This window comes from Aquila chrysaetos, chromosome Z, assembly GCF_900496995.4.
Source record: "Aquila chrysaetos chrysaetos chromosome Z, bAquChr1.4, whole genome shotgun sequence".
In the NCBI taxonomy this organism is placed as follows: Eukaryota; Metazoa; Chordata; class Aves; order Accipitriformes; family Accipitridae; genus Aquila; species Aquila chrysaetos.
In genome coordinates, this window is record NC_044030.1 from 64,347,850 (window position 1) to 64,373,154 (window position 25,305).

General features: G+C 38.0%; 1 protein-coding gene and 1 long non-coding RNA gene across 5 annotated transcripts in view; one reads left to right on the top strand and one right to left on the bottom strand.

Moving 5' to 3' along the window:
• Positions 1–25,305, top strand: part of LOC115336557 — a 47,762-nt gene that overhangs the window by 15,946 nt on the left and 6,511 nt on the right. Inside the window, exon 3 of one of the 2 annotated variants that reach the window (XR_003921825.2) lies at positions 17,570–17,845. The exons of the other annotated variant lie outside the window; for it this stretch is intronic. This is a non-coding gene — a long non-coding RNA (uncharacterized LOC115336557). Of the gene's footprint in view, positions 1–17,569; positions 17,846–25,305 lie in introns of those variants that run through there. 2 annotated transcript variants of the gene reach the window in all.
• Positions 11,237–25,305, bottom strand: part of CWC27 (CWC27 spliceosome associated cyclophilin) — a 119,120-nt gene continuing 105,051 nt past the window's right edge. For 2 of the 3 annotated variants that reach the window (XR_005931524.1, XR_003921823.2), the window contains exon 15: positions 11,498–11,652. Coding sequence is in view for 1 of the 3 variants with exons in the window: in XM_030003777.1 (XP_029859637.1) it covers positions 11,490–11,652 (163 nt within the window). In the remaining 2 variants the exon portion in view is untranslated. Of the gene's footprint in view, positions 11,653–25,305 lie in introns of all 3 variants that reach the window. The other variant, XM_030003777.1, reaches the window with a different exon arrangement.

A 25,305-nucleotide genomic window follows, 5' to 3' on the forward strand; every position in this document is an offset into this window, starting at 1 on the left:
CTATGATTCGAGAATTATAATGGTTTACAAGCTGAATATCATTTAAAAAAATTGTGTCAATGGAGAAGGGGGAAGCAAAGCCCAGACTTGGATGAAAAGACAGGGCTGCTGTAAGTTAAGATTCATTCATTTCTACTTAGCACTAGTAAGGCTTTATCTAGACTTCTGTGTCCAAACTTCTTTAGGTACCACAGGTAAAGAAGAATGCAGGCCAGCTGGGAGAAAAGCCAGAAATCAGCAGGGATGACTTAGAGATATACAAAAAATGATTGTTAAAGGAAGAACTAAAAATTTGGTATTGTTTATTCTAGAGAAGAAAAAGTTGAGAGGAGACATGATAAATCTTCCAGTATGTAAAATATTGCTGCAGAGAGGAGAATGTTATTCATTCAGAGTGGTACAAGAAGTTATAGGCTTAACTACAGCAAGGGAGATTTAGGTAAGATTTTAGGAAAATATATCTGAAGACAAGAATGGTCATGCATTGGAAAAGACCGTGTTGGGGATGTGTGAGGTATTGAGGGAGAAAGGTTAGACAAACCTCCCTCTTAAATTATGTGGGTACATTTGATTATGTCCTGTCTGTTCTGACCTGAAATCATGCTGAGTGGCTATATAATTGTAACTTGGAAAACTCAGTAAAAAGAGGGTGCTCTACATAAGCACAGAGCCAAAAAAGCATGAAAAGAGAAGCTTCAGGAATATTTGTGTTGCACAAAGACCTATTTGCTGTCAGTGTAGCTCTGGTACTAAAGGTTCTTGATTAATTCATTACTGTTAAATGAGTCTGGACTTAACTTTTGTTCAGTCAGGTTTGATCTTTGTACAATATCATCCTTTTTCCCATGATTAGAGTTGCTGCCTGTATTCTTCTTTCCTAATGCTGCCTAAATTTTTGAGGGGTATAGTGCATATTTATTCACTAGTCTGTGAATAAATACCACCTCAGCCTCCAAGGTCTCTTTTAGATGCATTCACACCATTCAGAAAATGTCTACTTTAGGAATTCAAGGTAGAAATCAATAGATAACTTGAGGCACTGAGTCTTTGTGTGAGATGTCTTTGGACTTGCCCTTCAGCCGAGTAGTTTAACATATTTTTCTTCTAAAACTACATTCCACACATGGTGACCAGCAGCTACACGCTGTCTGTCCATAGCTGTGTGATATTATATTGATTTGCTCAAATGGATTTGGATGTTTGTGGTTTTCTGTGGTCACAGGGGGCCACTAGTCCAAAAGCCCCATGGTATTATTGTGGAAATAACAAATAGTTTGTCACTGTTGAAGCTCTTTCCTTGCCTCTCGTCATCCTCTTTGGAACCTGAACTAAACCTGTGGTCTGACAACTGAAAGGCCAACTGATATTTGTGAAATATAGATCAGACTACAGAACGGCCAGATGTGAGAGAGCAACATTCCACTGTCTGCTGCCCGTCCAGGTACTATAGCTCCTTTGACTACCAGTTCACAAAAAGCAATGATGTCAAAACAAACAAAAAAAAAACTTGCCTGCTTACCCTTCTGTAGTATTTCTCATATGGTAAAAAGCCCCAAATGTCTGCATGTTTTGGTGCTGTCAAAAAGCATGGACTTAGATGGCACGATAACAGAGGAAGAATGGCTGCTATTCCACAGTTCTGTTGGGTAAATAAACATTAATTTTCTACATTGAAAGCAGAACTATCATAGAATATTATGTAGTGGATATATTATGTATTGTGAAGCCTCTTATGCCATACACTTTTATTCAAAATGCCTGGCTGGCTTGTCCCAGGCCTATGAACCACAGTTGCCCAGCTAAGATCCTTACATAGTTGCAGTACTTTTCCAGCTCCTTCCTCAATCTGTGGGGTCTCCTCTTCTGCTTCTGTTCCTCCAAATCTTACTTATGCTATCCTAATGAGTCTGATGCACTCGGACTGTTTGGATGCCAGGTGATTTTCAAGTGCTGTAATATTCTGGTGCATATGGCAGTGCTTGTCTGGTGTGGATTTTGTAATCTCAGTCATTCACAGCATGAGAATTAGGATCCTTCTTGGTGCACTGAAAAGATTCTGACAGCAGGCAAGTGGCTTTATTTAAGGAATAATGCCAGTGTCCTTGATAAGAATGATAGACTCACAGGAACAAACACCTTTTGCAGTTTTTAAGTGTTGAGCTTTATGATTAGGTAAGTATTCAATGAGAACTCCTGTTATTCCAATGAAACACCATACTTCCTGAATAAATCAGCCTTTTAAGCAGCACAGTTTACAAGAATCAGTACTAATATCTGGACAGATTTCACACCAAAAAAATATATTGCATTCTCACCATAATTTTAGTCAGTAAAAATGATGAATTCACAGTGCAGGTTTCAGCCCCTGAAGAAGTGTAGTTTACCAGAAAAACTGTTACAAACTGACTAGAAATAAAGTCCATGGACAAAGCATGTCCTCTAAGAACAGAACTTGAGAAGAAACGAATGTGCTTGTTTTACTTTACCTCCTAATGGCCTTCTGAAACACTTGGTCTGGTACTACTTACTTTGGCTATGAAGAAAGTATTTTTTTCACCTCAGTATTTCTAAAAAGCTTTTTATCAGAGTTCCTGCCATTCCTCTCCTGTCCATTCCCTGTTCTAAGACTGTAGCTGAGAATACACTGTCCTGTCTGCTTGTAAAAAGCCATATGCCTGTGTTAGTAACTCTCTTTCTTCTGAAATATCTTTTGCATTTTGAAAATCCAGGTATTTAGATGTATTTCTCACTTGTGCATTCATATTTCTGGTTAAGGTCAGGAATTCAAAAAATAATATCAGAGAGAAAAAAATCAAAAGCTCATTGCTTTTGTGGCTTTTTTCACTGAGGCCAGTTTTAGTCTGTATTGCCAATGATCAGTCTGTACCATTTAGTTCTATATTATATACATAAGCTGTGTGTGCAACAAATGATGTTTTCATAGCCTCTCCATATAGCCTATTAAACAGTAGTTGGAATACTTCCATTCCTAAAGCAAAACCTTTGGCATAAAAAATATTGTCATTTGGATAGGCTAGACATACTTTTGCAAAGTGACCTTATGAAAATATTGGCTGAGGTATGACTGAGCCTAAATTATATGACAGTGAAGTAGTACATTCTGGTCTCTCTGGTACATGAGGTCTCATCTTGTAGCAGTGAAACCACCTGAAATTAAACAAAAAACAGTAGTGTGCATCAGATTTAGAGGTTGAAGTATGCTGGTTTGGGTTTTTTTTTTAGTTGAAGACATTTATGTAAATTCTTTGTTTGGCAAAGGCAAACATTGCTTACTGTGGTTTATCTGCCTGATGATTTTTGTCTTCATAAAATAAAATGATAGGAAACACTGGAAGGAGACTCTTCTGCCTACATTATAAATATAAGTAAGTCTGGAATAGCTGGGTCAGAATTATTTCTTCCTCTCTCTTTTACAGCTCTCAAATATTTTTCTGTGTCATTCAGGGATAACTTGATGGTTTGGGTGCTCTAGATGACAACATCTTGCTCTCTATAAAAACATGCATATTTCTGTTTCCCCTCAAGGGTCAGTCATCTTAAAAACTGTCTTCCTAGTCTGTAGTGCAGGGATAGATATTATAGTTGACTATCCCATTTACCAGCTCATCCCCCTGAATCGTTAGTCAGATGTTCATGCTTACTATACCATGTTGCCAAGTCTATTCCAGTTCATAAGAACAAATGGGACCAACCCATGCTTTATCATTTGAAATAATTCTTGTGCTTTGTGTGTAAACTTTTTGGTTTGTATATTCTGTACATGTAAGGGAGAGTATAGTGTAGCTGTAATGGAAATCTTTTTTAAAATGACTATATATATGTGTGTATATATATAGACTGTTACTCTCTGTAATTCCAGTGAGATAACTTTAGAGACGGAAGGGTGCGATACCTGATAGTACAAGTCAGATCATACAGGCCATTCACAAGGTGAAGCTGCAAAACAGAATTGGGAAAAATACAAGGTCACTTGGGAATCAGTGTTTCTCACTGCTTGCCAAGAACATAGAAAGGCACTCAGTCCAAGCAGGTGAAAGAAGGATCCTTCGAGTGCAATGTTGTATTAAATCTGTTTGACTCAGAAGTAAATTCTGAAGAAGAGCACACATGATTTTGGAGTGCAAAACCATGATCTTCCAGACTGTGTTCAATATAAAAAGCTTCAGCTTTTAATGCTTTATTGCTGCCAAAATGAAGCTGTCAAAACTAAAGCTATCCTAGGGCTATTCTGTAACTGTGCCCTTTTACTACTACAAACAAATCCTAAAGGGGAGCAAGCGTACAGCTTAAATAACCTTATGAATATTGGACTGGACTTTCATTTTGTGACTCCCTTTGACTGAGGAATATGGCTGTTGTATCTTGCTTTGTTCCACAGCCAGTGCATTTCATAAATTAAAAAATAGGAACCATAGTAAAAGCTCTTTATAACAGGACTTGTTTTCTCTTCCATGTGATCTTCTAAGTCAAGACCAGTAGATTTTCCCTCTACCTTCCCCATATGGCAAAACTCCTTCATATAGAATTGGAGAGTTTATTCATGAAAATGCAACCTTTTTTTCTGATGCATTGCAGTTTAAGAACAGATTTTTTTTTTCTTTTTCTTTTTTTTTTTTTTGAGAAGGTTCTGTCTTGTTTGTAGTCTCCTTTCATGTCTGTAAATTTAGAGTTGTTAAGGTAGGGTCCTTGTGGTTTTTTTTAATGGTGCATTAGGAGTAGAAGGTTACTATCAACCAATTTATATTTTAAAAAAATGGAAAAGGATAGGTTTGAATTTTTTTCCCCCAAATTAGCTTTCAGACTTTTGTACTGCTTTGAAGGAGTACCAGATACCAATTGTAGGTTATAATCAGAAGATCCTCATTCTGTGGTCAGATTATTCTGAGTAGCAGGCACTTCATACTTAGTCAAGTAATGTCAGTTTAGTGTAACAGTCTGGCATATTAGGTATTTCTAGCAACTTCCAGCTTTCATCCTTTGTCTATGACTTCAAGGTATGATCAAGAGTGAATACAGAAAGTGCTTTTGGTACAATGCTATTTTGCTATGTGTTTCAGGAATAAAAAAAAGTGAGATATACAGAGAAAGTGTCTTAAACATAATAAAGTTAAAATATCAATTATAAGTCTACTCACTGAAACTTGAACTTCAGGTTTTTTGCATTTGTAGTATGTACAGAAACTACACATGCACATCATAAAATAAAATGCAGCTTCAGCTTAAGGGTGGCTTTTCTAAGGGTGTACAGATTCTGCAGCTCTACACTGAGAAGCCAAGCACACAAAGACATAGTTTGAGAGGACAGTGGGACAGAGCCTAGCTGTAAATGTAATAGCTATCCATTTCAAAAGGGGGAGAAGGAGGATATAAATCCTTTTTCTGGCCCTTCAGTAATAGTAGCTGACAGGGAAGGCATGATGATGAGAGAGTGTGGTGGTGAAGTCTGGGGAGGCATCTGTGTGAGGTGCATAAGAAAGACCTGCACAAGTGTGCAGTAGCTTTTTAAACATACTCTTCCAATTTGTATCTTATAAATGAAACTTGTGCCATGTGACAGGGTTCTTAAAAAAAAAAAAAAAGGATACTGAAGTGGAAGAGAAATCCTGTCCAGAGAAAACAAGTATTTGTTTCACACTACTGTGAAAAAGAAAAATTAATTCAGAAAGTTATTCTGTTGTGACAGCAGCTGAGGTGCACAGGCTGTTGGCCAGCGGCAGGCTGGGTGCCACCTGCCCTGGGTGCCTTGCAGATTTTGTGACCAGAGGCTATTGATCAGAGTCCCCCACTGTGGGTAGGAGGTTTCTGTCTGTCTGCATGAGGAATTTGCGACTAGCAAGCTGGAATATGGCATGTCTGACCAGGGTAAGTGGAGGGGAATCACTTTATGGCATTAGACTGGGATATGGCGAGCTTATACGGTACTTGCAGGGCAGGTGTGTGTTATCAAATGATGATCATCTACATTCAAAAATGGGATGAGAGTTGATGGACACGAGCATGCACTCACCAGGGGACTTTTTGGTCCGAGGTGCTGCCTGAGAAGGAAGGTAAATTAGTTGTTGAGCTGAGCCTGGGTAATGTAGCTGCAGGGATAGGAGGCCATGGGAGCAACAACAGCACTGCGGTAAGGCAGTTCCTCCTACCGAGCCTGAATGAATTCACATGTATGTTGAGTAGCAGGAAGAAGCAGTGAGCTGGAGGCTGCACTTCAGGGTAGTGATGGATACTTGTTACCAGTGCTCCCAGTCCTCCTCAAGGAATTTCAGTGTCATCTCTTTCTGATGTACGTCCTGCCTATATAATGCATTCAGCTGCTTGTGTTTAATTGGTGACATTTGGTAGATATTCCTGGTTGGTCTAATACTCTACACCAGAATAAGAAACATCAGGAGATGTGGTGTCACTTTTCCGTTTACATCCTCTGGGCTGTATATACTTTAGCAGGAATATTTAAAGTGTAGCCACGGTATCATCAGCTTGTGTTTTGTTACAGTGAAAGATGTAAGCAAATATCTACACCTTTTACTGAGAATACACACGTAGGAGTCCCCTCATCTTCTAATGTCCTAAGTCTGTCCTCATTTAAGTAACGACAGATGCACATGTCTCTGGCAGAATGAGGCAGAGTCTGGAGCTATCCATTCTGTCTGAGGCAAGTTTTTATGTTGCCAAAACATAACTGTGTCTCCTGCAAACTTGAGGTCCTCTAGATGAAAGCAGACAACATTGGTGTGCAGTTATTTTAACCATTAATGTTCAGACACTGTTCTACTGGGGAAAGGAGACACTATGGGAACAACCTCTTCACAAACATGCTCATGCTGCAAGCCAGCAGATCAGGGAAAGCTACGTAATGTGGCATTGCAGACTACACCCCTAGCAGCCTAGGCGGAGTGGCTATTTGGCAGAAATAAACCAGCTTCAGTTGTACTTCAGGGTTTTTTAGCTCCAAAGCAGAAAGGGCACATTGTACTAGCCGTTGGCATCGCCGACAGGATTTTTTAAGCTGTCCTTGAGGATCTTGCTATTACCAGATGTGGCCTAGAAGGACCTTATCTACTTCCAATTCCAGCTGGTCTGGAAACAAAAATGTCAACTTTACCAACAGAAAGCTCTGTGCAGGGATGTTAGACTTTTCCCCCACCCTTTTTTTTCATTTAGGAAAGTTAAACTCCCTCTAACGAAATGAAAGGCCCCATTACATGGAAGGCAGGCATGACTGGAAAGGCTTTTTGTCTCACAGACTGTTTGGTCAGCACTGGCCCACAGTGCTGGCAGCAAAGCTAATACATTGAAATTGCAATGTGGCTGCCACTAAAAAGAGTTAGTCCTGGCCTTTGTGCTCTAACTCAAAATTCAGTCATAGTTTGGACTTACACCATTTTTATCTTATTGAAATGAGCAATGAAAAAAGCAGGTGATGGTGGTGGGGAAGTAGAGTATATCCTGCAATTCTCAACAGTGACTTTTTCACAGAAATTATTTACATACCGGCATTGTGCTGTGGATCTTCAAGCTGGGTGATCTGTGCACATAATTAGCATCTTTTAGGAAGGAAAACTTCACAAGTGTCAAAACACTGGTTTTGTATTAGTAGTGCATAGACAAATGTTCCTAGCTATTTGCTACAACTACACAGAAATTATTCTCACATGTTTATACAGATAGGTGAGGTGCTAGCCACCAGGGTGGAACATGGGAGCTGCTTAATAAAAAGATTCAAGAAAACACAGTCAGTGAAAAATCTCACTACCATAGAACAAATTTTTTCTACAGCCACAAAACCAATTGTTCCTTCAGTTTTCAGACACTAACCTAGCACAAGACTTCTGCTTCACGGAGAAGGGGGGGACACATGTCCACAATGCATTTCCCACTTGCTTTTCAGTAGTGACAAATACTGACATCTGAGCATACAGACGTATTTCATAGTCTATAAAAAATACTGCAATCCTGTAGCGTTCAACATTCATGTAACTATAACAACACCAGATGATGAATGAAATAGATTCGAGTTAAAAGATGCTTCTGCTAGCCTAGCAGTATGGGAAACAGGCAGGATTGTTCCTGGCAGTATGGGAGCTAGCTCTGACATTGCAAACTAGTTGTTTCAGAGCGCTGTCATCATTTCAACTTCTTTCTTCAAGGTTCTTACTCTGGTGTTGGTTTTAAGGACAGTTACTTGAGAGTGTGCTTCTGACATCAGCTTTTCATAACTTTGCTGCATATGTCTCCTACATGAAATGCAGAACTACTTTTGCCTGAGTGACATGAATAAAATTTAGACATCTTAGCCCATTTCTAAGTGATTCTTGGTTGATTAGCTGAGATCATCTGTCTGCTAGTTTTAACACATTTCTAATGTTCTCATAGCATAGTGTATGTCAGTCCTTAGTGGTAGGAAAGTCTTGTCACCGTGTTGAATGAAGACAAAATAAGAACAGGGATGCCTATTAAAATTGCCTTCTGTAAAATGGAAGGTAACTTTACTGCAGAGGTGTGGTTTTTTTCCTACAAGCATAGTTTTATTCTTTCCCTAGGAAAGGAATAAAGGCAGATGCTTTTCTTTTCTTGAAGAAATACTGATTGGCATTAATACAGGTGAACTGAGAACTCACTCTAAGAGAAGCTTATTCAATGAATGCTGTGAAATACTATGCAAGGCTAATTAGCCCTGAAAACTAGTATCACTTGTAACATCACTTGTAATTTATTAAAAACTGTTTAGAGGCTCTATGTTTCTGGGAAGTAAGTATTATAAAATATTTTTATCACATAGAATTCATAACCAAAAAATGCTTGAATTCATTTAATTGTAGCATTTGTCATTGATGCTCCCTCATGGCAAGTTCTGCCTGCACAAGGCTCCATGTCAAGCCCCTGTGGCATAGGACTGATTTTACACACAAGTACTCCAAATAACTTCAAAAAGCACCCAGGGCCTGGCACTTCTAGCTGTCCCATCAAGATAAAGTGGATTTTCCATTCATAATCACAACTAATACTGAAGGATTTTAATCGAAATATCCTTACCCTTATGCATGGGTTTGGTACAGAGCAAAATGCAAACTGCCAGGGAAGTTGATCCCAACTCTCATTTTAAAAAAGCCCTGAAACCAAACCCCACTTCCTTCCCCCCCCCCCCCCCCCCCCGCTTTCCTCTTTTGTATCCAGATACCCAGCCTTAGTGCAAAGCACATGCCAGCTTCCTACTGGCAACCTGGGCTTAATGCAGTAAATGTCCATTACACCTGAAGTGGTATTCATTAGACACAGGAAAGACAGCTGCTTGGGGTAAGCATCTTTCCACTGGGGCCAGCCCTTGTGCTTTCCCAGCACAAAGTGTAACAGTGTAGTACTTAGAATTAGCTTAAACAGGCCACACATTTGGTTTCAACTGAAGCATTAATTACATAAGATATAGTATCTCTGGAAAAATATTTACTGATTTTCAATACACACTTCACTTATCAAGAATACGTCAGCATAGTTACTCTCTTGTTCTTGTGATGTTATCAGTCCTGTGTATGCAAGGTCCAGCCTTTCAGACCTCTTCCTACTGAGCACAGCCCTAAACGCCAAGTTAAGCTTTCCTCCCTGTACTTGTCTAGTGCTTAAAAATGGGAATCATCTAATACACACACAGAGCTGCTGCAGGTAGTTGGCAAAAAGATTCAGCTAAAAGGGGCGTTAGTCAACTTGCCCATTCATTGACTCATGCACTCTACTTTAGCTTACAGGAAAAATATGTAATTAGAACATTTTTCTATTACAGGGGCAGGAGCTGTCTCTTGGAATTGATGCTGAAGTTTCTTTCTAGAACTAGCCCTCCCTTTCCCCATACTGACCTCCTCTGCCAACAGGCATGCACACACTCACTCTCTCTTTCTCCTCCCATCCCCATCAGAACGGGGTTTGATATGCTCATTTCCTGTAATGACTTTAAAATTTTCTCCACAAAGCAAGCAATGAATAGTGATAACAGCATGTGACATTAGTTGTTCTTGATTTTGCAGGCTGACAGAAAATGACTTAATGATTAAAAAACTTTGACCCACTAGTTTGTGAATGGCCACGTTTAAGAATGTAACCCCTCTTAACTTCTTTACACCATGGTACAGTACAATTCACTCAGCCTAAGAGGAGGATAATGACAGCTTTATATAAGATCTCACATCACACCTCCAAGTTTTCTTTCTTATCTCAAAGGTTGCACTGCACATTAAAGCAATAGTCTGTATTAATCTAACCTCTGACATTTGGGCCATATTAACCACTGATGCAGGTTTATGTATCTCACACCTCAGACCCTAGCAAGAAATTTGGCAGTGGCAGCTTGATAAGGACACCATACCTTACTGAACTTGTTCTAAAAACAACATCAGCAAAACACTCCTCTGGTTGCACTTTTTAATGACCTTGCTCACTTGCGCTCACTCTTCCATTGCGCATACGGGTAGTCCATGCTTCTACAGCATCAGAAATGCTGTAATGAAGGAGCACCGAAAATTCGCGTTTTTCTGTAAAAATACTAGCACATGTGGGGAAAAGATCTGTGGAAAGTCTATAGACTGGAAACTTGAGCTGTTCATTTTTAGATGGTAAAATAATTGTTAAAAACAGGGTTATGTGTTTAATGAGACCGATCACATTATTTTTGTTTCTGTACTGGACTAATTAACAAACCAATCTTCATTACCAGCTACTTTACAGTACAAATTCTACCAGAGGGGTGTTTTTGGTACTGCAACAGTTTAAGCAACCACTACAGAACATTTAGATTCTCTTTTTGTTCATGTGGTACAGATAGTGAAATAACATTACTCAAACTGTGTATTATCCCAGCTTCCCAAGCTGGGATCTGTATTGGAATATGTATTTGAAAAGAAGGAGAAAATATCCAAATTCTCAAATTAAACTTAAGTTTGTTTCAAGAAAGCTGGGACCACTCTAAGGAGTTCTGCAAGCACATCATCTTAATTCTGCAACAGAGTAGTTCAGGCAGGCAGCCTTTACTGCTGTAATGTTTACATGCTTTTTCAAAAATAATAAGTAAAATTATACTTTCAGAAAATCTTAAAAGCCTGCATATGGGGTTTCTATCTTCTGATTTCACTCTTAGACAAATTCTCATTCATTATGTTGAAAACTTTTTGATTACCATATGTTGATTAAACAATGATGGTGACTATTGTAATTAAAGTACAGACAAAAGTAAAGTCAGCTGTTTTATTAAATGCGTAATTCTAAAAACCTTTAGAGAGGTTGGATAATGAATGCACTGACAGCACTTGACTGCACAACTTAAGAAACAAAGGATAGCTCTGCTTCAAAACTGCATGACAGGTTCTTGAGGGATTCCTTTTCACACTTGTCCAGTGATATTTTTAGGAACTACAGCTTACAAAACAGCCAATGCTTTATTACAGTCACTTTTCAAGGCAGCTCTGGCTAGCTTTACATTCTTTTTATCTCCTTTCCTTTTTTTCTCTCATTATCTTCTTGCTTTCTTCTCTTCTCCTCTTTGTTACAGGATTCCGTGGATCATAAATCTCAAAAGTGTCTTCATCCTGCATGCTTGCATCTTTCACCTTTCTGCTTCTGTCTTCAAACTGAAGTACATGTGACATCCTACAAAAATAAAACATATCTCAAACTCAGTGAAAGAACAGAAAGTTCTGATTTGTAATTATGATATACGTGGCAAGATTTTAGCACTGTGACTTATTTTTGGTGCATAGCAAAAAAAATTGCAAGTTTTGCTGGTTTTTTGTTGTTGTTTTTGTTTGTTTTTTTCTTTCTTAGTAGACCCTAATATTATAAGGTAACCACTTTTGTGAAATCCCATTTTGAAAAATACAGCTAGAGTTTGCTCTGCTGGATTTTATTTCATGTACTGAATTCTCTTGTCTTGTCTTTTTCTATTTAGCATATCTTCCCAAATGTACTGAATAATTTTCCAAGGAACAGGGAGTGTTTCTCAAGTTTTCTTATTAATCACTTTGGACTTTCTTTCACCGTTAGGGTTTTAAAAAAGGGAGGAAGAACTTGTATGGAAAACGCTTGTAGTAGGTACACAGACCAAAAGGGGAATGCTTCACATCCTGCTGCTCCACCTTAACTTGGTTCAGATCATGCTTTTTAACTCTTTGAATAACCAGACTAAACTACTGCTTTGTTCAATCCAATGTTTTCCCTACTGCTGATTAGAAACTTCCCCCCATGCCCCGTTAGGTATTTCCCCATTTCAGCAAATTCCCAGTAACCTGAAAACATCACCATAAGCTCAAGAAGTGGGCCCATGTGAACCTCAGGAGGTTCAACAAGGCGAAGCGCAAGGTCCTGCACCTGGGTCAGGGCAACCCCCAGTACCAATACAGGCTGGGGGATGAAGGGATTGAGAGCAGCCCTGCTGAGAAGGACTTGGGGGTGCTGGTGGATGAAAAGCTGGACATGAGCCGGCAATGTGCACTCACAGCCCAGAAAGCCAACCGTATCTTGGGCTGCATCAAAAGAAGCGTGGCCAGCAGGTCGAAGGATGTAATTCTGCTCCTCTACTCCACCCTGGTGAGACCCCACCTGGAGTGCTGCGTCCAGCTCTGGGGTCCTCAGTACAAGAAAGACATGGACCTGCTGAAGCGGGTCCAGAAGAGGCGCCACAAAAATGATCGGAGGGCTGGAACACCTCTCCTGTGAGGACAGGCTGAGAGAGTTGGGGTTGTTCAGACTGGAGAAAGGAAGGCTCCAAGAAGACCTTATTGCGGCCTTTCAGTACTTAAAGGGGGCTTATAAGAAAGATAGGGACAGACTTTTTACTAGGGCCTGTAGCGATAGGACAAGGGGTAATGGTTTTAAACTAAAAGAGGGTAAATTCAGAGTAGATATAAGGAAGAAATTTTTTACAATGAGGGTGGTGAAACACTGGAACAGGATGCCCAGAGAAGTGGTAGATGCCCCATCCCTGGCAACTCTCAAGGTCAGGTTGGACGGGGCTCTGAGCAACCTGATCTAGTTGAACATGTCCCTGCTCATTGCAGGGGGTTTGGACTACGTGACCTTTAAAGGTCTCTTCCAACCCAAACCATTCTGTGATATTCTGGAGTAAAAAGGAGTTAGCTGTAGTCAGTGGCAGGAAAGCCTGGAGCTTATCAACTATGGCCTTATTAGCAGGTATCACTGAGGTAAGAATTAATACAGAAGCTGTCAGACAAGTATGAGTTTTAGCTTGGAAAAACAAAATCTTAAACAAAAAGATAAATTGTTTACTCAAAGAGAGGTGGGAAGAAAAGAGAAGAAAATCAACAATCAGATGCTTACAAGTTGACGGATTGTAAATGTACTCTACTGACAAGTTAGCAAGACTTTTGAATATACAGTCACAGTAAAGCTGCTACTTACAAATCAGAAGAACAAGTATGAAGTTCATATGTTCAATTAAAAAAAAAACCCAAAATGGAATTGAAAGATTTTTCAGTGCAAACAAACATGCCTAGGCAAAAACCCCACTTACGTTTGGATTCTGTATTAATCAAATGCAAACCCATCTTTGACTTTGATAGGACAACTTAAAGTAGTAAGAACTATACTGAACAGAATCTAAGCATGTCAAGCTTAACAGCATTAGATGTCTTTGTCTATGGGCTTTGTGACGAAAATCCAGGAAAAACAAGTCAGTACACAATTAAAATTTTGTGACCAATGAAATATTGCTTTATCAGTCTCTTGCAGCATGTAAGAGGTCCTGAATTAAACAGGATTTTAAAGAGCTCTAGTGCAAATCTCCATACATTAAGAAAAGGAAGGAGGGAGAACCAGCTCAGTTACTGCAAATTATGATATAGTACTATTAAAGAAACCGGACAAAATTCAAAGCTATAGACTATAGGGGATCTGTTTGAATGCTTTAGAAAAATCTTAAAAACAAAAATTGAGACTTTTCATCACAATTGTTTTTTGACACGTAGGTTTCATAAATCTCTTACTGTACAGCATTGTCAGCATGCCTGCCTATTACCTTGTCCTATGGAAATACTTGAGTTGTTTTCAGTGTATAAAACTGCAGTAGTTTATTGCCCCGTACACACTACTAACATTAAAACTTATTTTTTTAGTCATATCTACAATTCAGAATAACACGATGTCCCACCAGAGTGACTCATGATTGCGTATTTGTAGTTTAATTATAAAAACATTGTCTCACAGTGGAGGGACTGAAGTAATTTATTTTAGTTAACATGCTTTCTGCATTTGTCATATTCTTCTCACTTATTAAAGATGAGCATTTTAATATTTTTTAAAGAACACATACCAAAACACACTATCCTAGCCTGAATTAAAATATAGGCCTAAAGAGATGGAGTCATCCCTTGGTGAGTGGTTTTAGAGTGTGTTATGTGAGTGTATGTAGAAGTGTAGTCACACTTCGCTATTTAATCAACTAGGGTCTTCAAAGAATGCCACAACATACTTGCAGGATACAGCTAATAGGAATTAAAAATAAATAAATATCTAATTCTTGGGTCAGGCCATACTGCATCCCAGGTAGTTTGCAAATTAGATGCAGTAGATTCAAACTAAGCAATGTTTACTTCTCTCCAAGAGCTGAAAGAAGTCACAGTCTCTGACTCCTATTCATAACTTTCCACTGAGGTGTTCCCAGCTGTGATTAAAAACAAGCCAATATTAAGAAACTTTTTGATATTCCCAGAATCAATTTCAGATGCAGCATCTCATAGGTAAAGCAAAATAAACAGAGTGCAGTGGAGGTTTTAAAAAATATTTTCCTGATGTAAACTTAAGGTTATTTTTCGCAAGTCACACATCTTCACAGGTAGACCTGTTTTGCATCTATGTAAAAGGTAAATCACACTTAATACTGTTTTCCAAAACCAATTTAAATTGTTTTCTTTTTTAAGGAACATGGGAAGTATTTAATAATTATTTCTGTATGAATTATCTGAATTTACAGTAATCTTACTCAAGCTTCTCCAACAAAAGTTTGCACTTGCATAATTTTCCAAGTGCGGAGTTAGGGCACAACCTGTATTCCACAAATACAGGTTGCGTGAGACTTTTCCCTGTTTGGTTTTGGACCCTTCTGCATGCTCCTGGGTTCAGTGGGGAGCTGGCTCCCAGTCCTGCTCCTGCAGGCACTGTGATGAAAGCTCTAACTTCATCTCTGGTCTTCAGGAACCTACTAACTTGTGCTTATCACCACCTGTTGACAGTTCCTTTTAAATGAGTGAGACATACATCTTTAAAACACACTTTTTCTTCAAAATTTAAAGGATGAAAGGTTGTCAGTTCTCCTATCCAAAACTCAAAAGAAAAAAAAGTTTTGCAGCTTAGGTTTTTTTGCTCAAAACTAGTTTCAATAAAATAGCTTGCCAAAACTGATGATTCTGGGTTTAAAGCATCTAGGGGTGCAAACTGTTGACTTTCTTTAGAAAAAGTAACCACAAAGTTTTCTTAACTTCTTTTATTAAGACAGTGCTGCAAATCAGAACCAGCTATCTTAGCGCAGATTTATTCCTGGAGAGGGTTGATTTTTACCCTGGCCAGATGACAGCATCCTACAGTTTAACCGTTGTCCTATCCCATGTAATGGGGGAGGCAGCTGTTCTGCTGTACTGCAGTTCTTTCCTTCAGTGTTACTAAAGGACATTTAGTACTTGGTTCTCTTCTGTTTCCAAAAATGAAATGTCTTGAAACATTAGACTGAAATACCTCAATTCTTTTAAGACAGTTTCAGAGACAGCACAGGATTTCAAAGGTACGTGGATACTCTCCTGGCCTAGTGATATTCTCAGATAACAATTTTTGCAACAGTCAGCAAACAAGACTGCTTCTTCACAGTTACTAGCAGAGTAGCTCCTGTATGTCCTTAAGCTGTGGTAACTAACACATTACCTTGGTGATCAGCTTGATTACTTTCTAGGAGGTAACAAGTGGGAGAATGTTGGCTACAACTGAAGCTAAGAAAGAAACTTCAGTGTACCAGAAAGCATTCAAGAACTATTACAGTATGATTAAGCTGTGTGTCCAATAGTCTAGCAGAGGCAACACCGTATTTGCCAACTGTGCATCAAAGAATGAACTCCACCTACAAAGTGCTCTTCAGGCAGACTCAACCAGTTTATTCAGGAGACAGATAATGTTCACCTGCTGCCCATTCAACCTTCCTTGCACAAGTGACTCTACACAGCATGCCCTCTGGTGCCTCCACCACTTCAGTGGAGAGCCTGGGACATTATCTTGAGCTCACCTATGTCAGCATTTTAAACAGGTGAGCTTTGCAGTACATCATTGACAAGTGTGGACAAAAGTTATATTTTGCCGACTTTGTTGTGAGGGTAGTATCTTTTGGCAGAGAGGCAGTAACTTCCTAGGCAGTTTTAGCCAGGATTCATTTGGAGGTGCCTGCATAAAATATGGCAGCTGGTGATATATCCTTTGTTTCTGCAATCAATAGCCACGAAGAAAAAGTAACACACAGCTTTTCACTTTCCAGATGCAGAATTGTATGTTACTAAAAATGCACTACTTACAGACAGTACTTCTAAACTGGTGCTCAGAACATGGTAAAAAATTACATACGACTTCTAAATGCAGATTAAATTAATTAAGCAACTAATCACGTTGCTATAAAATGTACAGTATCAGGATTTTGCAAATTATTGCTACATTTTATGAAAGTTATTGGTTATCTCCATCAGGATGCTTAAAATGAACAAAGCAGGAGTAAGTATCTGTGTCAAGAAATTCAGTGCTGCTTCTTGCATTGTACAGGCTGACTGTCTAAAAAAAGAAAGAGACACCAATGTGGACCATAACTGCTAGTACTATAATTCATTTCCGAGTTCAATGTTGCTTGCAATTAACATGCTACCTACTTTTCTCAATTATCACCAATGCACCATATATTTAAAAGAAAAATAATGAGAGGCACTCAAGCACTACTGCTTTCCTTAAATTATATTCTATTTGCTGCTAACATTTTCCTTCAGACATTGTAAATGTGTATATTAAACTATAAGCATTAATGTAGGAAACATTTTAACACTTTCCTCCCATCACCCTCATGATACCTAGGCAGTGGATAGAAATGTAGCTCATGTGAACAGATGAGAAAACAGATGAGTGAATCCACAGATCAAAGCAAATGAGATCTCTCTCCAAAAGAAAAAAAATGTTGGCTGTTTTTGAAGAGTGAACTCACTGGCACTCTTTTCACTTCCAGCAGAGTAGCGGGTGGCACAGGAAGAGGAGAGACAGTTGAGAGACCAAAAAGAAAAATAAATTGAGGAAGGTAAAGAGTAAAAAAAGGACAGGAATGAGAAACGAAAACAGAGAAAAAGAGACTGACCAAAATGTAAATAAAGTGAAGAAAAATGTTAAACGACAATTGAAAACAAGCAAAAATTTTGAATCAAGGCAAGAGAACAAGACTACAAACAAGACAAAAAGAATGTCAAAACCATAAAACAATGGGAATTTTGAAGGAGGAAATACATTAATAACATCTAATCTTGTTTCCACCTTGTTTCAGAATTGAGATGCTACAACAAAAACAAGCCTCTTGGCTCAGGCTGCTGTCACCATTCCTTGCATAAGAGTGTCCAAGAGCTTCACAAATGATTTTGTAAACACAATGCAGCAGGAGAGAGGAAATATGTTTATGTCTGTAATGAAACCTGCAACCATCACTAAGTGCTCCGCGCAACGCAGCTCTTGCAGGCAAGTTCCCTGGTTCCTGCCTGCCCTATCTCACCATCCAGCTTTGTTTATCTTTTCGTGTAAGAGATAACTCATCATCCCTCTTTTCACATAAAGGAGTCCTGTAATTCAAGTTTCTCTCTCTTACAGGTAATGAATAGAAAAATATATTTTTCCCAAGTACTTAAGTAGATTCTGATTCTTATAGCAATGAAGGTTGATAGCATAAGTACTGCTACAGACACAGCCTCAAACCTGGATTCATCTCTTTAATTCTCACTGCTATCACAAAAAAGATATGTGCAGGAAACAAGCTTCCTTAAGTATGTTTTGTCTCATTACCTCATAGTATTGGAGTCATGCTAAATTACCCACAAAAGCCCATAATCTTCTGTAGCACTTGGTATTTGAACCTTCCACTGTAGCTCATGCTGTTCCTGTTTGAGCCTAGTTTGCCAAACGGGGTTTGATTTCACTTTAACGAAGTTTATAATGCCTCCTAGTAATAATCTGTGGTCACAGGTTTCTGCTGTGATCGTTACTGCTCAGAGATTTCACTTTTTCTTGTTTCACTGCTTGTTTCCACCATTCCACACTCCTTGGTTCCTCTTTCCCTATCTCCTTTCCTAATGATGAGACAGACCACTTGTCTCTCCAATTTTTTGTGCTTTCAGAAAACCTTGTTTTTGAAATTTATTGACTCGCTACTTAAAAAAAGAAATAAGATTTGCTATTCAGGTCTAGCCAAATTCAAAACATTAGTTATTCCACAGAAGTTTCTAATATAAAAAAATGCTTAGAAGAGTATTGAGAAAATTGCTGTAAATACAGATGCTTGCCACATTGCAGTCAATTTCACAGGTTAAGTATTTAATTCTACACCAAAATAATACTGTTTCAATCCATACTAGTGAATATGGTACAGAGCACAGATTTTAGACTGAAATTTAAGATTTCACTATTGCTATAAATACCCCCACCCCCAAGCACTCTCCTGCGGTTAATTTCATTTCTGCAAGACCCAAAAGTGGCATTTTCTAGCTTTCAGATGAATGGAGTACTATTAGCCTACAATATTTCAGCATTTGGATGTTAACAATGGAGGTAACATATTATTGCTGCTCTTGCAGTGAGCAAAAATCTCCCCAGTTCTAAGCAAGCAAAACTGATAAAAATATGCTTTAAAAAATACTATACAAAGTCAGACTGTACACTTCTGTTAACTTTGATTTGCTCTTTGAAATTGTATTACAAGTACTGGAGAAATTGGTTTAACCTCTTCAGAATAACCAGCAAGTTGTGGGTCCTCCATAGGCCAAAGAATGAATTGTTTATATTTTCTCTTGGTGTAGGCCTACAGCATAAAATGATCAGAACAGAACTTTTGCAGATATTTCTAACAGAATAATTTTTTGAGATATTTTATTCAAATGCTATATGCTCAGTTTTACCCCAAAATATTCACTACAAAAGTATTAAGAAACTAATCTTTTCACTATGTATGGGATATCCAGGTTAAAAAAACCCCAAAGATACTTCAGTTTTTGCGAAGCTAACAAAGTAAACTATTCTTGGTGAAAACTATATGTAATAGAGTATGCTTCCATTGTTCAAGATAGTACTAAGCATATTTTTTTCTCTTAAAAGAAGATTTAGTTATAAGTAACCTTCCAAGAGAAACAGAAAATCACCTTAACTACAAAAAAGCTCATCCAATTCAAAAGATAATCAAAACACTGGGGGAAACTGCAATTAGTTCTCATAGCATTAGAATTAGAAATATGTAAAACCATGATGAGTTATGATTTTAAGCAATAAATATTTTTCTATAAAAAATTCAGTTATCCTATTTTTATGTTGCATCTGTTCAGTAACAATTCATGTATAGTATATTTACACTATATCCTTGTCCCCTTCACAAAAATGTTAAATAGTTTGATGAAAGAAGCTGGGTGCTTTAAATAGACAACTACTCCTAGTAAAGTACATTGGTATGGAAGACTACAATGCAATTCCATATGTTGTTCCTGACAGAGTACCAGTGTAGAAAAACTTTACACAGCATTTGCTATAAGGACATGGGAACCACCATACCAGAATAGACCAATGATCCATCCAGTCCCGCATCCTGTCTCTGGCCATACTTGCACAATATCTGATACCCTAAAAGTCAGTAAATCGCCTCCCCAGGTTAACACAAACAGTCAGGCAGTATTGTATCACCAGAGCACAGAGTTGGAGTGAGGGGAAGGAGAGGAAAGCATTTCTAGCACAAAAATACTCAGACTTTCATAACATTCAACACTCCCTGGACACCCGCCCTTCTCTTTTGTCCCTCATTCCCTCTCCCCATTCTGAGTATGTCCAAATTCTTACTCTTTAAACATGTCATTGAATGAGATGAAGTTTGGGTGCTTGAAAAGGTGTGTAAATACACTGGAAGCTTAAGCTAGGCTATTAAAGATTTAGAAGATTATTCCTTCATTCTTCACTAGGTTTGCTGGCAATAAATAAAATTTAAGATTTTCAGACAGTAAATGTAATACTAGATATCCCTTGAGTAAAGCATGGATCATCTCTGAATTTAAGTCAAACAGTAGTCAATTCGAGGCCCAGATGCCTAGTCCAAATAAACTTAGACATGGAGGAATTAACAAAAAATAAACAAACAAAAAACCCACCCCAAATGCTCCGAGTTTCTCAGGCACGCTGAATAGCCAGAAGCAATAAATATACAACTTCAGCAGAAGAACAATTCGTTAATACAAAATTACTGACTGAAGCAGTGGGCTAGCAGCTAGCATTTATATATCAAGGTTTGACCACATTCTAGCAGTAGAGGGGTGAAGGTGGAAAGAAAATTGGAGAAAAGAAAAGATTTAGAGCAGAGGGTTTTTTTTTCTTTCTTTCTTCCTTTAAATGTTAGTGGCAATACTAAAACCCAAACAAACACTTATTTTTTGCCAAACAGAAAAGAAACCACTCTTTCCAATGTGTTTCTAATACAGACCTCTGGCATTCATTTATCCTTTGTAACAATCAAGTAAGTATTTTGTCAACTTTTTTTAAATGTAGTTGAGTAAATCAATGGCCTTAGCAGGACAGACCTAATATAGAGCCAGTTTTTCCAGACTAGTGGAGGAACGTTGGCTCAGGTCTGGATGGGAGGAGGGGAGCAAAATGGCTTTAATCCATCTTTGTGCCTCACTGGCATAAATTACAGCAGCACTTTTTCTTTCGTTCCCCAAGCTAGCATCAGCATGTGAAAAAGACAGCTGCTTAGTTTTCAGGAGCTTACTGTGTTTGTCACAGTTAAGCTTCTGCAACTGAATCTGCAGAGACTGGTGCTAATCTTGAGGAAGCCATATTTCATAATCCTCAGTCTGAGGTATTATAGCAAAGAAAGAGACTGCACTTCAGAAAACATGTATAAAGGTAGGTTTATGAAAGAAATATAACTAATATTTTTAGGTGTTTATCCAGAAGAATTTCACTATGCAAAGTTCAATAGTAGATGCTGTATTAAATAGGAAATCCTGGAAATAAAATGTGGAAGACATTATCAAATTTATGTGGAATAGATACTAACAGTGTGCATCATGATGTAGTTCTTAATATAAATGAAATCTTGCAATGTAAAAACAGTCTGGCTAACTTCAACATTTACCTGATTCTGAAATTGCTATTTCAATTAAAAAACCACCCAAACCCAAACTAATTCTAGCCTACTCTCTACAACACACATTGGAAAGGTGGTGCCTTGATACTTTTTTTTAGACCCAAATCTCTCTCATCCACAAAGCCTTTTACTGGGAGAATACAAAATAAATGAAATTCTGTGTGTCACCACTCCTAACTGCACCACAGTTCTCACTGAAACCAATGCAATATTCTGAGAGAAGTTTTCCTTGTATTATCAACAAAAACATTTTTAAAAGAAGAAAAAGGACATAACTATTGATGCTGGAGAGAGAATACCTTCATTGAATATACAGATTTATTTTTTGTTTGTTCTGGAGTAAAATATAACTATCTCTACAAACTGGGTAAAAAATTATACAGTCAAATTACAGTGAATGTCCTGGCAGAAGGGCTTTGCATTAGCACCCAGTGTTGTCACAATATTTAACTGGCCTCAGTGGTAGTTTTGCAAAATTCAGAACTGAGAACAGATTACAGAATTTGACATATATAAACCAGGCTGCACTTTAAATGGTTAGCACCGAACTTCAGTGAGGTTTTTGTCCACAGAAAAAATAAATTAATAAAACCAGACCTATTCCCTTTTTTTTTTTTGCTATAATCAGATGATCAGATCTATGCAAAGCATCACTGTGCAAATCAAAATGTTTTGTGACCAAGAAGAAGACATCTTTAAAAAGCCTTCTAAGAGCCACAAGATTTTAAACAGTCTATTTAAGTGAACAATGCCATTAAATTCCCACTTGAATTGTTTTTAATCCTCACTATCTTAAATGAGGTTTGTCACAAATAACTAAGATGACAAAAGTTATGCCAACATTAGTAATTACACAACATGCAGATGAAACAATCTATTAAACAAGATCCGAAATGCCTTTTTGTTTGAGGTGGAAGACCTTTACTCTCACGTAATTTTCACAACAACATTTTGACTGTAAGATGAAAGGTATTTTCAGGCAATGACTTACTCGCTTTGATTTTAAAAAATGCCTATTTTCCCTATCCCTCAAATTAACTAACATTTAGAATAGCTCAGACTCAACAAAGGTAACTAACCATAAGAATTTTACACTGAAAAAGCATGTGAACAACTATCACCTCATTCCAAATTCCCATTTTACTCATTCTTTCTTGTCCCACGGTCTATCTGAAAGCTGAATGGATTTACGTTATTTCATACAAAAAGAAAGAGTAAGTTTTAGAGTCTAGACATCCTCCCAAAAATACTTAAGTGACTGTCTCATTTACATTTGTTGCTTAGGTACAGCTGTGACAGCGTTCCATTGGGAAGGAAAAAGTTGATCTCTTTTAAAGATTAAGAGGCTTTGTAGTTCACATTCAACAACTTACTTTTCACCCAGAAAACACTGCAGTGGTTCATTTATGAAGCACTGGCATTACACACTATTAATTAAATGAACTGTAGCATGCTGGCTACATAGTGACAGTCAAATTCTAAATGGCTGTAGAATGCATTACTGAGCACAGATAGAGGCCAGTGATGAGATCTGAACCTAGAAGAAGAAATCCTAAACTTCTAGCTGGGTGCAGAATGAAGGAAAAATTACTGTGCTCCACTGTAACACAAACTCTAAAATCAACTGGAGGTCTACTTGCAGCCCTGACTTGTGAATTGATGGGATTAATAAATAGACCAAACCCCTCTCCTGAGGATGATACAAACTATGGCTGCTTCCCTAGTGGCAACTATAGTGTAAATGTACTTCACATAATCATGTTCATCTGGTAAAGGACAGCTTTGACATGTTAATATTCCAGTTTCTACACTGAATATTGAAGGTCCAGCAGGATGAATTGGGCATCTTCCATCAAATCCAAACTGAAGAAGTAACAATAATGTACATCCATACTTATCAGGACTCAGACTGGTTTAATGTGCAAAGTATTTATTTTTTCAGTGGTATGGAGTGCTACTCCTTTTGAGTTCTGGGTTACTTGATCATGAGAATTAAGCTTTAAATTTAAGAATGGTACCGGAGTTGGTTTACAAACCTTCTTGTGCATTTTATCTGTGAGAATGCGCAAACAATGGGGACCCTTCATAGAAATATGCTAAGTTGACTTGGCAATCAGGTGAGCTTTAAAGAAGGAAAATGGTGGATTCTTTTCTGCAGAAAATTCCATCAGTTAAAAGATTATCAGGATAGGAAAATTTCTCATAGGATAGAAATACTTCAGTGTGTCAATAAATCTAGCAGTTTCAGGAAGGTTACCGTTCAGTAGGAAAAGATCTGTGGCTTAGAAGGGGCTGGAAACCAGGCATGAAAGAAACTGACAAATAAAGTAATCCTTCCACTCAACACTGACAAAGACTTAGCTGAGTGTTGTATCTAGTCTCAGATTTCACACTTTGAAAGAGAGATGAACCACTCAGAACTCTCAGAATTACTTGATGGGAGGGTGTCTGAGAGCACTAAGTATCATTCTTACCCTATTTGACAAGGAATATTTTGCACAGATTAGCTAAAGCAATCAATCTTTGAATATACTTGATTGCATCTGAATTTTTTTCTCCCGTAGCTGGACTCTCCCTATGGAAAATATTTTACATCATCAGTTTCATTATCTGTAGTTGCCATAATACTTTCTGGACTGAAAATTTGGTTTTACTATAGCTGTAACTATTTGATATTATAATCAGAGCCCTGAAGTGTCATTACAACCTGACTGGGTGTCACGTGCATGCAACTATATGTATACAGCAGTCCAAGTCCTAAAGAAGATGAGAAGCAGCAGTGTTCTGTATAAAGTGCAGCCTGTGCAGTGTTTTCACTTTCAAATTCAGGCCTATCCAGTAATGCAGATGGGAAGTACCAAGTAGATGAACTATTCCCGCTGGGTCTTCTGCTGTGACATATTTGGTTTTCATACTATTAGTCTCTAAGCAGATAACACCTCACTGCCGCTGTGATGGAGCTCATCTACATTTTGGGGGGAATGTCTTCTTGGGTAAGACTTTAAGCCCAGAATGAGCAACTGAGTTCTGCCAGATCATCTCTACCCACCTCTGCTGCACTCTGTACAACCTTTGTGAAACAGAAGAATGAATTCATGTATTTGACTCTTTCTTATTTGGACTGTAAGCAAATAAAGAACAACTAATGACCAAATAGTACTGAAGACATCTGACAAATTATTAAAAGAAAAGCAGAACCAATAGTTCTCAATATGGAACCATAGGGACAATAATGCTTGCGCCTGGAAGAACTAGGATCAAGCATGTCTTCCTGAGGTACCCAGATGCTGTAAAAATGTGTCCATCTACTTGTTTGCAGCCATTTTTATTGTTATGAGTACCCTTTCTGGTAGTACATACCAAGTTTATTTTGATACTTTTGAATTCTGTAGGGGAGATTGGATTTTGATTGCTGCAGACAGATATATATATAAAATAGTTTTCACATCGCAGTAGAGTTTGCAAAAGAATGTCTCAGCAAAGATTCTGGTATTTCATGTTAAAACTTAGTAATATGCATTTCTCCTCAGCTCTCTTCACAACACTTCCTCAGATGCCTTCTTAGACAGTAAAATCTGGTAATAATTATCAAACACCATACACACTGTTTACAATAGAGTCATATTTCTTCTTTTTTTCTTGCATAAAAAGTAGAATGCTGCTGAAAAGTGCCCAAACGTCTGCTGTGCTCCATGCCAATACAGCAGCTCAGCCAAATATGCAGAGAGAAGTTTGCCAAATAAAAGAAAACATAACAAATTGGTAATGGTTTCTATCTTGACAGAAAATGAAAATTATACCTCAATGTGTGGCCACTCATGTGGACACATAAAAATGTCTTAGAGGCAATCATTTTTACCTCAGATAACAGACCCTGACAGTAGAGCAAA